Raw genomic sequence first — 14,056 nt, forward strand, 5'->3', positions numbered from 1 at the left:
TAAGGCTCATCCTCCAGGCAATGTACAGGTAGACTCAAAAGGTTCAGAGAACTTTCAGTGAAACTCGTCTGCCTGGTTTTACAATGAGTGAAGATGGCTTGACCACAAATTTTACAATCTGCCCAAGAATAGGCACTCAGAAGTTTGATTCCAACCTGCAGCGTGATTAAATGGACAGCACCACGGTTGTTCCTGGCAAATGCCATGATGTGGTACTGTAATACTATATTTGTGCATAGCAATGACAATAAGTGCAGCCTTAAACAAATTGCCAGATGATTGCACCTCGCACTTCATAACTTTGTCAAATTCTATTTCACATGCCAGCCTGTCTTAGAGTCATAGAGATAAACAGCACGGAAACAAACCCTTTGGTCCAACTCGTTCATGTCAACTAGATATCCTGTACAAATCAGTCCCGTTTGCCAGCATTTGGCCCTGTACCTCTAATCCCTTCCTAATCACATACCTATCCAGAGGGCTTTTAAATGTTGTAATCGTACCAACCTCCACCACTTCTTCTGGCAGCTCATTCCATACACACACCACCCTCTGCGTGGAAAAGTTGCCCCTTAGATCTCTTAAATCCTTCCCATCCCATCTTAAACCTATGCCCTCTCGTTTTGGACTCCCCTACCTTGGGGACAAAAAAAAAACTTTGCTTATTTACTCTATTCATGCCCCTCATGATTTTATAAACCTCTATAAGGTCAGCCCTCAGCCTTTGACGCTCCAGGAAAAATAAAGGCATCTGAAAATGGGAAACAACGTTTGTCTTTTCCAACACAGGTGGCACAGCAGTTAGCACTGCTGCCTCTCAGCACCAGGAGCCTAGGTTTGACTCCAGTCTCAGGCAACTGTGTGTGGAGTTCACATATTCTCCCTGTGTCTACATGCATTTCCTTCCACTGTCCAAAGATATACAAGTTAGGGGAATTGGCCATGGGTTTTAAAAAAAATTGTCCCATACCGTCCAGGGACATGCAGGCTGGTGGGTTAGCCATGGTAAAACCTCAACGGATTGGATGCTCTTTGGAGAGTCGGTGGAGACTCGATGGTCTGAATGGTCTTTCTGTATTGTAGAGATTCTACAAATAAAAGATAGGAAAATCGTAGAATGGTCATTGTTCCAACAGATGAGACCAGTTGCTCCTTTTCACAAAATACGATGACATTAGCTTTTGAGTATTAGTTAGCTGGCAATGAATTGCCATAAAGTCCTGAAGTTTAGTCTCCACCCTTAACATTGAACAGTGCGAGATACAATTGAGAAATGCAGAAGAAAATAAAATCGAAATTTTCTGTAATAAAGAAATGAAGCTGCAATATTATTCACATCAGTGTTCAATTTTACATCACATATTTAAATAGATACAATGAATTCCATCCTTTAAACGCATCACTACTTGTGAATTTTTAAATATATACTACACGAGCACGAAGAAGAATTGTCCGAAAGCTAAATATTTTTTGTCTCAGCATAAAAGAACACAATGAATGGAGGAAATAGAACAAGAATAAATGCAAACTCTTTGAAATATAATATGCAGCTCTATGCATGCTTACATAAATTACATAATTGCAATAACTGAACAGTACTTTTTGGCACCTTCACTACGAAGCCTGGATATTAAACACAGGGATTAACTAAAAGGAACTTGCCTGACTGAGAACGTCTGCAAGTTAATAAAGGTGCACAGAGCATTTTCTTTTTGTAAAAAAAAATTTGTTCATGGCATGTGGACATTACTGACTAGATCAGCACTTATTACCCATCACTAATTGCCCCGATTGCTGACCTCGGAAACAAAAGATGGAAAACTTCAGGTCAGCCCAGAAACTTGCAAATATTGCCTCTGAAGAAGAGTCATCTAGACACGAAATGCTAGCTTGCTCTCCCTCCATGAATACTGTCTGACCCACTACAATCTCCAGCATTTGCTATTTTCAGTACAGGTTCCAGCATTTGCAGTAATTTTCTCGTGCCTGGTCTCACCTGACCTGACATATAAACTTAAGTCAGGAAAGTGTGAAATTGGGCACTTTCTGGGTTTCCAGGGTGCTCGATCCTGCGCATCAGACCTGGTTAAAATTGTTTAGTTACCTCAAAGTAATGAAACAGGTTTTCGGGCCTCATCTATTTTATACACTAAAGACAGCTCAGTTGGCTAGATAGTAGGAACTGCAGATGCTGGAGAATCCGAGACAACAAGGTGCAGAGCTGGATGAACACAGCAGGCCAAGCAGCATCATAGGAGCAAAAAGGCTGACGTTTCCAGCCTAGACCCTTCATCAGAAATGGGGGAGGGGAAGGGGGTTCTGAAATAAATAGGGAGAGGGGGGGAGGCGGATAGAAGATGGATGGAGAGGAAACAGACAGGTCGAAGAGGCGGGAATGGAGCCAGTAAAGGTGAGTGTAGGTGGGGAGTTAAGGAGGGGATAGGTCAGTCCCTAACTCCCCACCTACACTCACCTTTACTGGCTCCATCCCAGTCTCTTCGACCTGTCTGTTTCCTCTCCACCTATCTTCTCCTCTATCCATCTTCTTTCCGCCTCCCCCTCTCTCCCTATATTTCAGAACCCCCTTCCCCTTCCTCTTCCCCATTTCTGGAGAAGGGTCTAGGCCCGAAACGTCAGCCTTTTTGCTCCTATGATGCTGCTTGGCCTGCTGTGTTCATCCAGCTCTGCACCTTGTTGTCTCAGTTGGCTAGATGGTTGGTTTGCAAAGCAGTGTGATGCCAACAGCATGAATTCAATTCTCACCACTGGCTGAGGTTTCCATGAAGGACTCTCTTTCTCAGACTCTCCCCTTGCCTGAGGTGGCATGGCCCTCTGGTTAAACCACCACCAGTTGTCTCTCTCTAATGAGACAGCAGCTCTATGGTCTGGTAAGACTATGGCAACACACATACACAAGGACATCAAGATTAGGAGGTTCCCATGCAGAAAATTGCACTGCAACATTCAGAGATGCAACACATCAGTACACAAACCAATTTGCCATGAGCATTCTACTTCATAAGGGAACCAACCTAATTTTAATTAAATTTAACTAATTCTCCCAGTCTGAGACAATAAAATCTTCATCTCCAAAATATTTGATTCTGTGCTTTTAAAGTCTGAAGAATTTAGTAATCCTCAATCCGTAGTCTTGAAAGGAGACAAATTAGGGAAGCACTCGAAGAATACAAAATACCAGCACAACAGAAAAAAGGTTAGAGAATTACTATTTAAACAACTGTAGTAGATGGTTGCATTACATCAAACTATTTTCAGTTTCTACCAATGAGGGGGAATTTGGCAGGAAGGAGTGATGTGCTTTCAAGGTGAGCTAGATGGACTTAAAGGCTTTTTTTTTGTTTAAAAATGATCTTTTTAAAACTTTCCATTGCCAAGAAATTGTTTCGCATAAAGTCAAGGAGTGTAACATTAACATCCCTAGTGTTCCAAATCAGGGCATTCCCCTCTATCAGTGCAATGCCATGCAACAGAAAATGAGAATGAGAGATAAACAAACTAAAAATAATTTGATTGAGAAGGATGTGTACTGGAAGGTACGTCAAATTGCCAGGGCAAATAGAGAGAGTAAAAGATGATATGAAAAAGCTAGGAAAAGTAGTAAATCCTGTTCTAAAACTACATCATAAGAATTGGAGCAGAATTAGGTCATTCAATCCACTAAATGTGCTCCACAATTTGATCATGGCTGATAATGTTTTTCAACCCCATTCGCCTGCCATCAGTCCGTCATCCTTGAACCCCTTAACTAATCCAAGAATTTATCTATCTTTGTCTTAAATACATTCAATTACTTGACCTCCACAGCCCATTGCAGTAATTACTTCCACAGATTAATAACCCTCTGACTGGAGAAATTCTTCATGTTGGTTCTAAAGGGTCATCCTTTCACTGAGGCTGTGCCATCTTCTCCATATTCACTCTATCCAGGCCTCTCAGGATTCTCCAAGTTTCAATTAGATCCTCCCTCATCATTCTAAACTCAATCGTGCACAAACCCAGACCCAGACCTATTCCTCACATGACAAATCAATCATCCCCAGGATAATTCTTGTAAAGCTCCTCTGGACCTCCTCTAACCTTCCCTAGATACAGGGCCCAAAACTGCTCACAACAATCCAAATGCAGTCTGACCAGAACCTTATACAGTCTCAACAGTACATCTGTTCTTGCATTCTGGTCATCTTGAAATGAATGCTAACACTGCACTTGCATTCCTAATGGCCAACTGAACCTGCAAGTTAACCTTAAGAGAATCCTGAATCAGGTCTTCCAAGTCCCATTCTGTTTCAGATTCCCAAAGCCTTTCTCCATTTACAAAACAGTCCACATCTTCATTTTTCCTACCAAAGTGCATTACCTCACACTTTCCCACGGTGTATTTCATCGGTCACTTCTTTGCCCACTCTCCTAGCCTGTTCAAGTCTTTCTGCAGTCTGTTGCTTCATCAGGACTACTTGTCCCGCCACCTAACTTTGTTGCTAAGTTTGCAGACGACACCAATGTCCTCAGTTCCTTTGTTCAGATTGTAAATGTATAACATGAGTAGGTATGGCCCCAACACAGAGCCCTGCAGAACTCCATTAGTCACCGGCTGCCATCCTAGAAATGACCCCTACTATGCTTTCTGCCAGTCAGCCAATCCTCTATCCATGCCAGTACTTTGCCCCTAACACCATGGGCTCTATGTCATAGGATGATTTCCAGAGGCCTTCTGGAAATTCAAATCAGTCACATGCACTGGGTATTCTTAGTTTAACATTCTCATTACTTCCTCAAAGAATTCTAACAGGTTTGTCAGACATGATCTCCCCTTGAAGCTGACCCAGCCCTATCTTACCACAGACCTCCACGTGTTCCGCAATCTCATTCTTAATAATGGATTCTAAAATCTTATTGATAAAATGATGATCAGGCTACCAGGCTGATAGTTTCCCGCTTTTGGACTGCCTCCCTTCTTAAATAGGGATGTTACATTAGCTATTTTAGTTATCCTCTGCTGGTATTTAAAGGCTTCCCACTAATCTTCACTACATCATATGCTTTTCCTTTTATGCTGTTTCGGACTTCCCTTATTAGCCAGGATTGCCACATCCTCCCCTTAGTATGCTGTTTCTTACTTGGGATGAATTTCTATTGTGCCTCTTGAATTACACCTAGAAATTCCTGCTATCACTGCTAGTGAAGTTCACTTCACTCCCCTTCCAATCAACTCTGGTCCGCTTATGTCTTTGTCGTTACCTTTAAACAACTGTAATACTGTTACATCTGATTTCCGCTTCTCCCTCTCAATCTGCAGACTGAATTCTAACATATTGTGGTCACTGTCCTCTAGGGGTCCCTTCACTTTAAGCTTCCTAACCACATGTGCCTCATTCCACATCAAATCCAGAATTGCCTGTTTCCTATGGGCTTTACATAAGCTGCTTCAAAAAAAAAATCAAACATTCCATAAATTCCTTTCCTTGAGATCTTCTAGCAACCTGATTTTACCAGTCTGCCTGCATTTTGAAACTACCCCATGATTATTGTAATAGTACTTTCCATACACACCTTTTCTACGCTCTCAATTCAGCAAATTCTTTAGGACATTGGTGTATGTTTACTCTTACAGAGCACTTACCTGACAACAAATGAAACACAAAATTCCAATGTACCACATTATTTCCATTCACTACCCATTACACAAAATGAGTCAGTATTGTGGACAAGTGTAGTTTAGACGTAAGCAACTCAGTAATTTGTGTACTTAAAATTCAGTTCAGTATATACTAGACACATTGCCTAACCAGCCCTGAATATTGTTATAACTGTCAGCTTAAAATACAAGTACTAGGTAACAGTTGGACACAAGGCATTTACACAGTTAAGCACACGCATAAACTGAACTTTTTACATAAACAAGGCTAATGGACACATCAAAAACTGGATTATAGGACTAACTGAGCAAGCTCACGCCCTCCACTGAAATTCACCATCTCAGCATTCATTTGATTTCTCAGTGACTTAGTTTTTGACTTTTCTACTTCACTTGAGGAGTGCTGATGGCACTATTCACAACATGTGAAGTGCTTGCTGATATCAGTCCTGAACTTCCCAGTTGTATCAATGCTCCCTTTTCCTGCTGGCACAGTTCAGCTTTAAGCAACAAATCCAAATTAACCTTGACTACCACTTACAATGTCAAGGAAAAATCTGCATTGAGGTATTTCAAAGTTAATAAATGTGCTATGAAAAGTGCAGACAATGTTTTGCAGGCAAATACTGCAGTCAATCTGTTCACAGCACGGTTGCAAATAGCAAAAAGTGTTTTCACAATGATAGTTGAGTAAAGTCAGAAGATGGGAAAACTGATCAAACCTGAATAGTGTTACAAAATTCTTGACATTACACAAAACTTTGCTTCAGCTTCTTCACTGTCTCATCCACAAGCCCACAGCTCCAGTATGCAACAGTGTGCGGTTTACATCATGCAACCAAGCTGTTATAAGTCTCTACAAAGTGAATTTGCCTCCTTTCAAAAAGGAGAAAGAATCAGTCCTCCAACACATTAGCTCAATGGACTGTCCCAACTCAACGTAATTTTCACTTTAAAATTTTACATATCTCATTCCTCCGGATATGCCGACAAAAAGCACGATATGGATTCGGACCTTGCTGATTTTTGAAAGGTGTACACTGATCACGTTTATCCTCCAGCTCCTTTGTTTGTAGCTCTCCTTCGTGTTCAACAGCCACAAGGCTTCTTTCTTAACTTCCTTCCTGCTGTTAGGACTGGAGTCACACATCACGTGGACCAATATTTCTCATTATTCAAAAAAGTACAATTGGTATAAACTTGAGTCCTTTCCAAACATGCTTCAAAATCAAGTATAGATTCCACACATAGTTGAAAGAAATTTCAAATGTTCCTTACTGTACTGTTTCCAGACCAAAGGTCAATCTTAATTCTAACTTCTGCACTGAAAAATGTTTTCCATCAATTTTTTTTCTTCCGAGTGCAACACTTGCATATATCTTGGTTGAATTTCACACTACAATTTCTAACTGTAAGTTGTGTCTCTGGCCTTGTGTGGATCCTGTCTACTTCTTCAAAATAGACTGCACCTTCCTCTCCCCAGCTTCGGTTTTATTTGCAATTCTGAAAGGAAGGTGCATTCCAATTTTAGTGCTGGCTGTTAGAGTAGCAGCAGTGCAGGTTCCATAATACATCCACAAAGAATAACTACTGGCCCTCATTTAGCAAGTAAATATGTTTCTACATTTTTTCGATCATATCCATTACATTAGACAATCAAATGAAACTTTATCAAAGGCTTTCAGGGTGTCCAGACACATTGCATCAGTTTCAACCACACTGAACTCTTGTCGTCATCTGTCTGGAAATGCATCAGTAACACAGTTATGCATGCACTTTTTAAAAATTCATTCATGGGATGTGGACGTCGCTGGCCAGGTCAGTATTTACTGTCCATTCCTAATTTGCCGAGACGGTATTGCTGTGGTTCTGGAGTTGCATGTACAGAAGATCAGGTAAGGATGGCAGGTTTCCACCCCCAAAAGGACATTAGTGAGCCAGATAGGTTTTTCCAACAATCAGCAATGGTTTCATGGTCGTCATTAGACTATTAATCTCTGATTTTTTTATTGAATTTAAATTCCAATATTTGCTATGGCAGGATTTGAACCTGGGTCTCTGGATAAATAGTCTAGTGATAATACCGCTTGGCCATCATTGAATGCAAAGCTGTTGCTAGTTTATGGGCTGTAACAGACCGAAATTCTTCCTTTAGTCCTTGACAAATATCACGATTGAGAGAGTTTAATCCAAAAAATCGAAATGAAATAACACTTTAACAGTTTAGGATCTGCCAAAAAGGAGAATCATACTTTTGTTTTTGTTTATTTCAGATTTCCAGCATCAGAAAAATATATAAAGCCAGACTACTTCTAATTAACCCATACAGAGATGTTAGTACACACCTCTGGAGCAGTTGGGGCTTGAACCCAGGCTTCCTGGATCAAGGAAGGGTCACGACCAGTGACCCACAAGAAAGAAAGGTAAAAAAAAAACAGTAACTTGAACTTTTGTTAATTTGCATCAAACCAAATTATGCTTAAGTACAGAAACAGAGTTGCTGGAAAAGCTCAGAACCTCAGTTCAGGAAGGGTCACCAGACCCGAAACGTTATCTGTTTTTTACCTTCACAGATGCTGCCAGACGTGCTGAGCTTTTGCAGCAATTTTGTTTTTGTTCCTGATTTACAGCATCCGCAGTTGTCGGTTTTTATTTATGCTGAAGTACAGTCAGCTGTCACTGACACAGCACATGTGCAAGAGCTCCCCCTAGAGTTACAGCACAAATAACAAAGCCTTCCACCAACAACTTGGGGGTGTCACCTCTCTGAAAATAAAAAGGCCAACCAAGCAGCTTCCTAAAAAATGTCATTAAATACTACAGTGATAGAAATGAGGCGCATTGGCTATATAAAATGCAGAACAAATCAAATTTTTGCAAAGCTACTTCCAAATATGCCACTTGCTTTTCAAACAGATTCACAAACTCTCAGATACACACAAGGGCTACATCCCCAGAGGACGAAGCAGTTCAGTCTCAGGATAAAAGGCAAGCCATTTAGGACTGAGATGAGGAGGAACCCTTCAACTGAGAGGGTGGTGAATCTTTGGAATTCTCTACTTCAGACAGCTGTAGATGCTCAATCATAAAATTCAAGAGATTTTTTTAGTTACTAATGATGTGAAAGGATTGAAGATAGAGCAGGAACATGGAGGTGAGGGAGATGATCAGCCACGATCTATGACGGAACAAGCTTGTGGGGTTGACGGCCTACTCCTGCTCCTGAAACAGTGAGATAATTTACCTCAAAAATCACATCTGGCTTGGTCTTCGCCTGCTCAGTTCATAAACAAACCAGGAAAACCAATTGCCCTTATCTGACAAATTTCTTCTTCCTACCCAATTAGCATGTTATCTGTATATTCAAATTAACTAGCTGGCAGGCACTTTTTGTAACTGCACTAAGACTTAATCCCTGATAATAGAGTCCTCAATTCACAAAACAGTCATCATAAAATGTGCGAAATTGCTTGACATATCACCTGTACAACCATTTCAACACTCTTGCACTGATCTTAAGTTATGAGTTGTTAAAACCAACAGTAGTAAAACAACAGTAGTGAGTCTGATTTTGGTGAATGGATATGTCTCTTTCAAATTAAAAAAAGTGTGGATACCAAGAAACCCATTTGATCTGGGATCAGCACAGAGCAAAATACTAGCTCCACATTTATATTTGCTACATTTGAGTACAAAGCATGTGACAGACTATTTTATACTAAAAGCTGAAATTACTTCAATGTCATTCAAAAAAACATTGTCTCTTTAAAGCATTACATAAATCAGAGTATCCCAATGTACTTCTGAGGCACTATAAAACAAAAAAAATGACACTGAGCCACATAAGAAAATATTAGGACAGATCACCAAAAGCTTCATCAAACAGCTAGCTTTTAAGGGAAGAAAGAGACGCTGAAAGTACTAAGTGGGGACAGGGAGACATAGCACAGAACATGAGGAACAGAAGGTACAGTAACCTATAGCAGAGCAATTAAAATCTGGGATGGTCAAAAGGCCCTAATAGAATGCAAATATTTTAGAAGTTAAATCAGGCTGGAAGGGATTGTTAATATAGGTAGCCATCAAGAATAACAGGGTATCATGAATGCCAATATTTGAAAATCGATATTAGCTCAGAACACTTTAGCTACTGGGAAATAGCCCTGGAAGAAATACCATTGGTCAAACCAATCTACGTGACTGCAGAAAATCCTGATGCGAATCTATGGTGGAAACTGTCAAAGTACTTAAAGCTTAAACATCAAAATTGGAATACGTGATAACTTGAGGTATATAAGTAAAGAACATACGAAACCTAGCTCAAAGTTGTATAGCAACGATACAAGGTCTCAGGTTCTAAAAAGCTTGTGTTAAGTTTCATTAAAAATGGCAAAAAAATGTTTCAGAACTGACACTCAATCATTTGGTGGTTGTTGTAAAAAATAAAAATCACAACTCCCTTGCCACAAGTTGTATGATTTTGTGCTACTTCACAGCAGTACTCATAATTCTTGCAGTTTATATACAACACTAGATGGCACTAACTTCTCTGAGCAGAGGAGACTAATTTCCTTCTAGTCAGGCAACGCAAAAAATGTTTTTTGTGAATACTATAAAAATTTATTACCTTAATAATGTGTCTGGTTTGCTGAGCTGGTTGTTAGGTATACAGTTTTCCATTATTTCCTTGTGTGTACTCATGCTCTTGCTGGTGCATTTTTGCTTCTTTTCATTCTTAGCAGAAGAAGAAGGGATACTGCCATTGGATGTGCAGTGACTTCTAGGTGAAGAGTTGATTCCCCCAGTAGCATTCTTGTAATTCTTTGAAGCAGCTGTAAATGAGTCCTCTTTTAATAGGTTTTCTGTGCTCCCTACAAACTCGTTATTCAATCTTTTATTGATATGATTTTCCATGTATTCAATTTCTTGTATTTTAGAGTCTACTGGCTGTAAAATATTATTATTAATCCCAAGGTTTGGTTTTTTGGCTTCTTTGTCCTTCTCTTTCCCTTTTTCTTTGTACTCTAGTTCTGGTAAAGCCGCTGTCAACTTTCTACCAGCTGGAATTCCTCCATTGTGTTGTGGGAGCTGTGTAGAATCTATATCTGTGATCCCTTTGGCTGTAGCAACTAGGAGAAAATGAAAAAGAATTAGCACTCAGAATACAAGCAAGTGTATAGAGGGCCTGAACTATCACTGCAGTGTGTGAAGCATTATGCACTTCATTCCTTGTGTACCAACTTAGGCAGAACCTTAAAATTGTTAAAAGGCAAGTGTGAAGCAAAATATAGGTAGGATCATAACTGATGTCAAATAGACCTTTATGCTAAAAATATTTTTTATCATTTCTAACATGCTTCAAAAACACAAAGTACATACAAGCTACTGCACAAAAAAGGAAGAAAATATCCATTTCAGTCCCAACATCCTTCACTGTGTTGTTTCATATTCTACCATTTACATTAGCATCTCATCTAAATGATAACACCCTCAAAACTGCATTACTCTCAGTGCCAGCCCAACTTAGATGCCAGCCCATGCAGCGGTGCTCAAATACTCAATCCGACTCAGACAAATGACACAATTAACCCAAACCTAGGAACCAAAGCACATCATTTAGTCCTTGAGCACCAATTAGATTGCATTTAACTGCATTTAATTCCATTCAACTGCATTTAATTCCATTCACCTGGTTTTGCTCCACAAAATTTGATGTTATTACCCATCATAAATCTATCTGCTCCAATCTTGAATGTCCTAGCTACCTGAACCTTTTCTGGGAAAGAAAACTACTGATTGCTAATATTTGAAAAGCAGTACTTGATCATCATCGTGAACAAACAAAGGGGTTTATGACCCCTTATTCTCAGCATTCCCACATCAGGAAATTATTTCTCTTTCCCTATCCTATTAACTCCTTTTAAACGTTTTAAACAAAATGATCAGATCATTCCTTCACATTCTATAAACAAGAACGTACAAGCTAAATTTAGGCAACCCTGTCCTCAAATTCAACCCATAACCACCAGAAACCTTCTGGTGAATCTGCACCAAAACCCTTGCGTGGAAGGCACATATTTGGAAATGGATTCTCCAAAATCTGCTTTGATCTGTGTCTAATGGTTTGCTTTCATAGGAAAAGAATTCCAAGGCATTCTTCATTCTACTTATCCAAAATATGACATCTCCGAATGGCAGAATGGTACTTTATATATACACCGGTAATTCTGGAAACAAACTTGATACATTAAGTAAAATAGATAAAACTGAGAAACAAGTATAATCTATTTACTAGTTTGCGCACTATCCAAACCAGATGCAGTGGATCAGAAGCATGCAGTTAATTAATTTTTATGCTAAGATCATTCATGGGCACAGTGATAGTTTTAAGGACACAAATGCTGATAGATCAGGCTGCAGTTTCCTTAAAAACTCCAACATTGTAAGACATTCCCAAAGTGGACTCATACCAAAAACGTATAATGAACAAATACTGAGCAAGCAAGATACAGTTCCTGGTTTAGTGGTTGTTGCTGATAAATGGCCGAAATGATCTAAACTGGTCTCAATACTGAAGAGAAACATTTTCCAATAAATATCTCAAGCATACACAATAAAGGATTTAAACAATTTTGGCTTGGCTGGTCCTCTCCAAAAGGGAAATACAAATTTGGAGGACAAGGCAGCACCTCCCAACGGTGTTTGAAAATCATATCTTTACCATGTTCAGAAAGATCAATAAATGCTTAGGCAAGCCATTTCAAGACATCAGCAAACATTAGGCAAATAACTGATTCCCTGACTAGAGAAATAATTTTCCAAAGAAACAAAAATTCAGATTTCAATCCACTGGAGGACATCAAATTATTGGAGGGTGGCAAGGGCAAAGGGTGACAGAGAAGAGTTTGATGCAGGGCAGAACATAGGTTAGTCTGTTTTGACCAAGTTGGAGGTTCTTTAGTTTAGCAAAGTCGCACACGCCTGCTTTGGCTGGTGATAATAAATTATATTTTAATCTAACTCCTCACCTGATCACCAAGCCTTTTTACTTGCATCCTGGTTTAAAACATGGACTAAAAAAAATAGGGTATTCGTGAGGACTATCTAAAGAAATTCTTACCTTCTTCGGTTTCCCTCTCTTGCCTCTGTAGCATCTGCTGCTCTGGCGGTAAGGCCTGCTGTAGGAGCTGCATGTAAAATTCATTCTCCTTCTGGACTTCCTTCTGCTTTCTTAACCGCATTTTATAGCTTACATAACTTTTGAAGCCAAATCCCAGTGTCACCACAGGATAGCCAATGCTTTATTAGGTGTAAAGGGAGGAAAAAAAGTAACTTATTTAAAAAAAATTAACTCATGAGACATGTGTTACTAGCTAAGCCATGATTCACAGCCCATTCCTACTTCTCCAGAGGTCAGAAGGGTAAGGTTGGTAGATTTCCTTCCTTGAAAGGATATTCGTGACCTAAATAGCTGTTCACAACAGTTGACAATGGTTATGTGGCCATTATTTATTTTTCATTTAACGTTTTTATTGAATTCAAATTTCACCATGTGCCATGATGGGATTCGATCTCATTTGCAGAACATCAACCTCGAGCTCTGGATTACAAGTCTAGTGATATTATGCCACTGCTTCCCTCAAATTACATTCTTAAAGTACGGTCACCAAGCAATTAAAAATTTGCATTTTAAAAGCACAAGTAGGAAAAACATTTGATAGATGGAATTAAGTTTCTGCATTTTTCCATGAAAACACTTGTAAAAAGTATCTGCTAAACTTCACAGACTCAAATATTTGTAATGAAATCGTATACAAACTTTACTGAGACTTCACGGAATAATATTTCTAAAATTACTGAAATTTAATTAGATATAAACAAGCCTTGGCTCTTACGAGGTGACTTTCACCATCATTCAATTTCTCTTCATACTGCTCCTTTGTTAAAAGTGACAATTTTTGTTGAGCTGTAGATCCATAACCTCAGTAGCATCAGAGCTGGTTAGTTACTCTTACACATCCTGTTCTTTGACTTGTGTCAGAAAGTAACAGGCCCTTTGGCCCTCCAAGCCTGAGCTACCACATTTGCCCTTCCATATTAAAACAGTCTTCACTTACAGGATCTGTATCCCTCTATTCCCTTCCTTTTCACATATTCATTCAGGCGTTTCTTGAATGCTGCTATTGCATTTGCTTCTACCACCTCCTCTGCCAGGTACTCATCACCCTTTGTGTGAAAAACTTGCCTCGCACATCTCTTTTAAACTCCTCCCCCTTCCCACCTTGAACCTCCTCTACATCGGGGAAACCAAGCGGAGGCTTGGGGACCGCTTTGCAGAACACCTAAGATCGGTTCGCACTAAACAACTGCACCTCCCAGTCACGAACCATTTCAACTCCC

The 14,056-nt window shown here is 39.6% G+C and overlaps 1 protein-coding gene across 1 annotated transcript in view; it reads right to left on the bottom strand.

Moving 5' to 3' along the window:
- LOC109911557 (macoilin) overlaps positions 1-14,056 on the bottom strand; it is a 90,997-nt gene that overhangs the window by 16,091 nt on the left and 60,850 nt on the right. The window contains exons 6-7 of the mRNA XM_020510891.2: positions 12,777-12,955; positions 10,284-10,785 (exon numbers count right to left, since the gene is read on the bottom strand). Coding sequence (XP_020366480.1) covers positions 10,284-10,785; positions 12,777-12,955 — 681 coding nt within the window. The remainder of the gene's footprint in view (positions 1-10,283; positions 10,786-12,776; positions 12,956-14,056) is intronic.

This window comes from Rhincodon typus, chromosome 27 (genome assembly GCF_021869965.1).
Source record: "Rhincodon typus isolate 14 chromosome 27, sRhiTyp1.1, whole genome shotgun sequence".
Lineage (NCBI taxonomy): Eukaryota > Metazoa > Chordata > Chondrichthyes > Orectolobiformes > Rhincodontidae > Rhincodon > Rhincodon typus.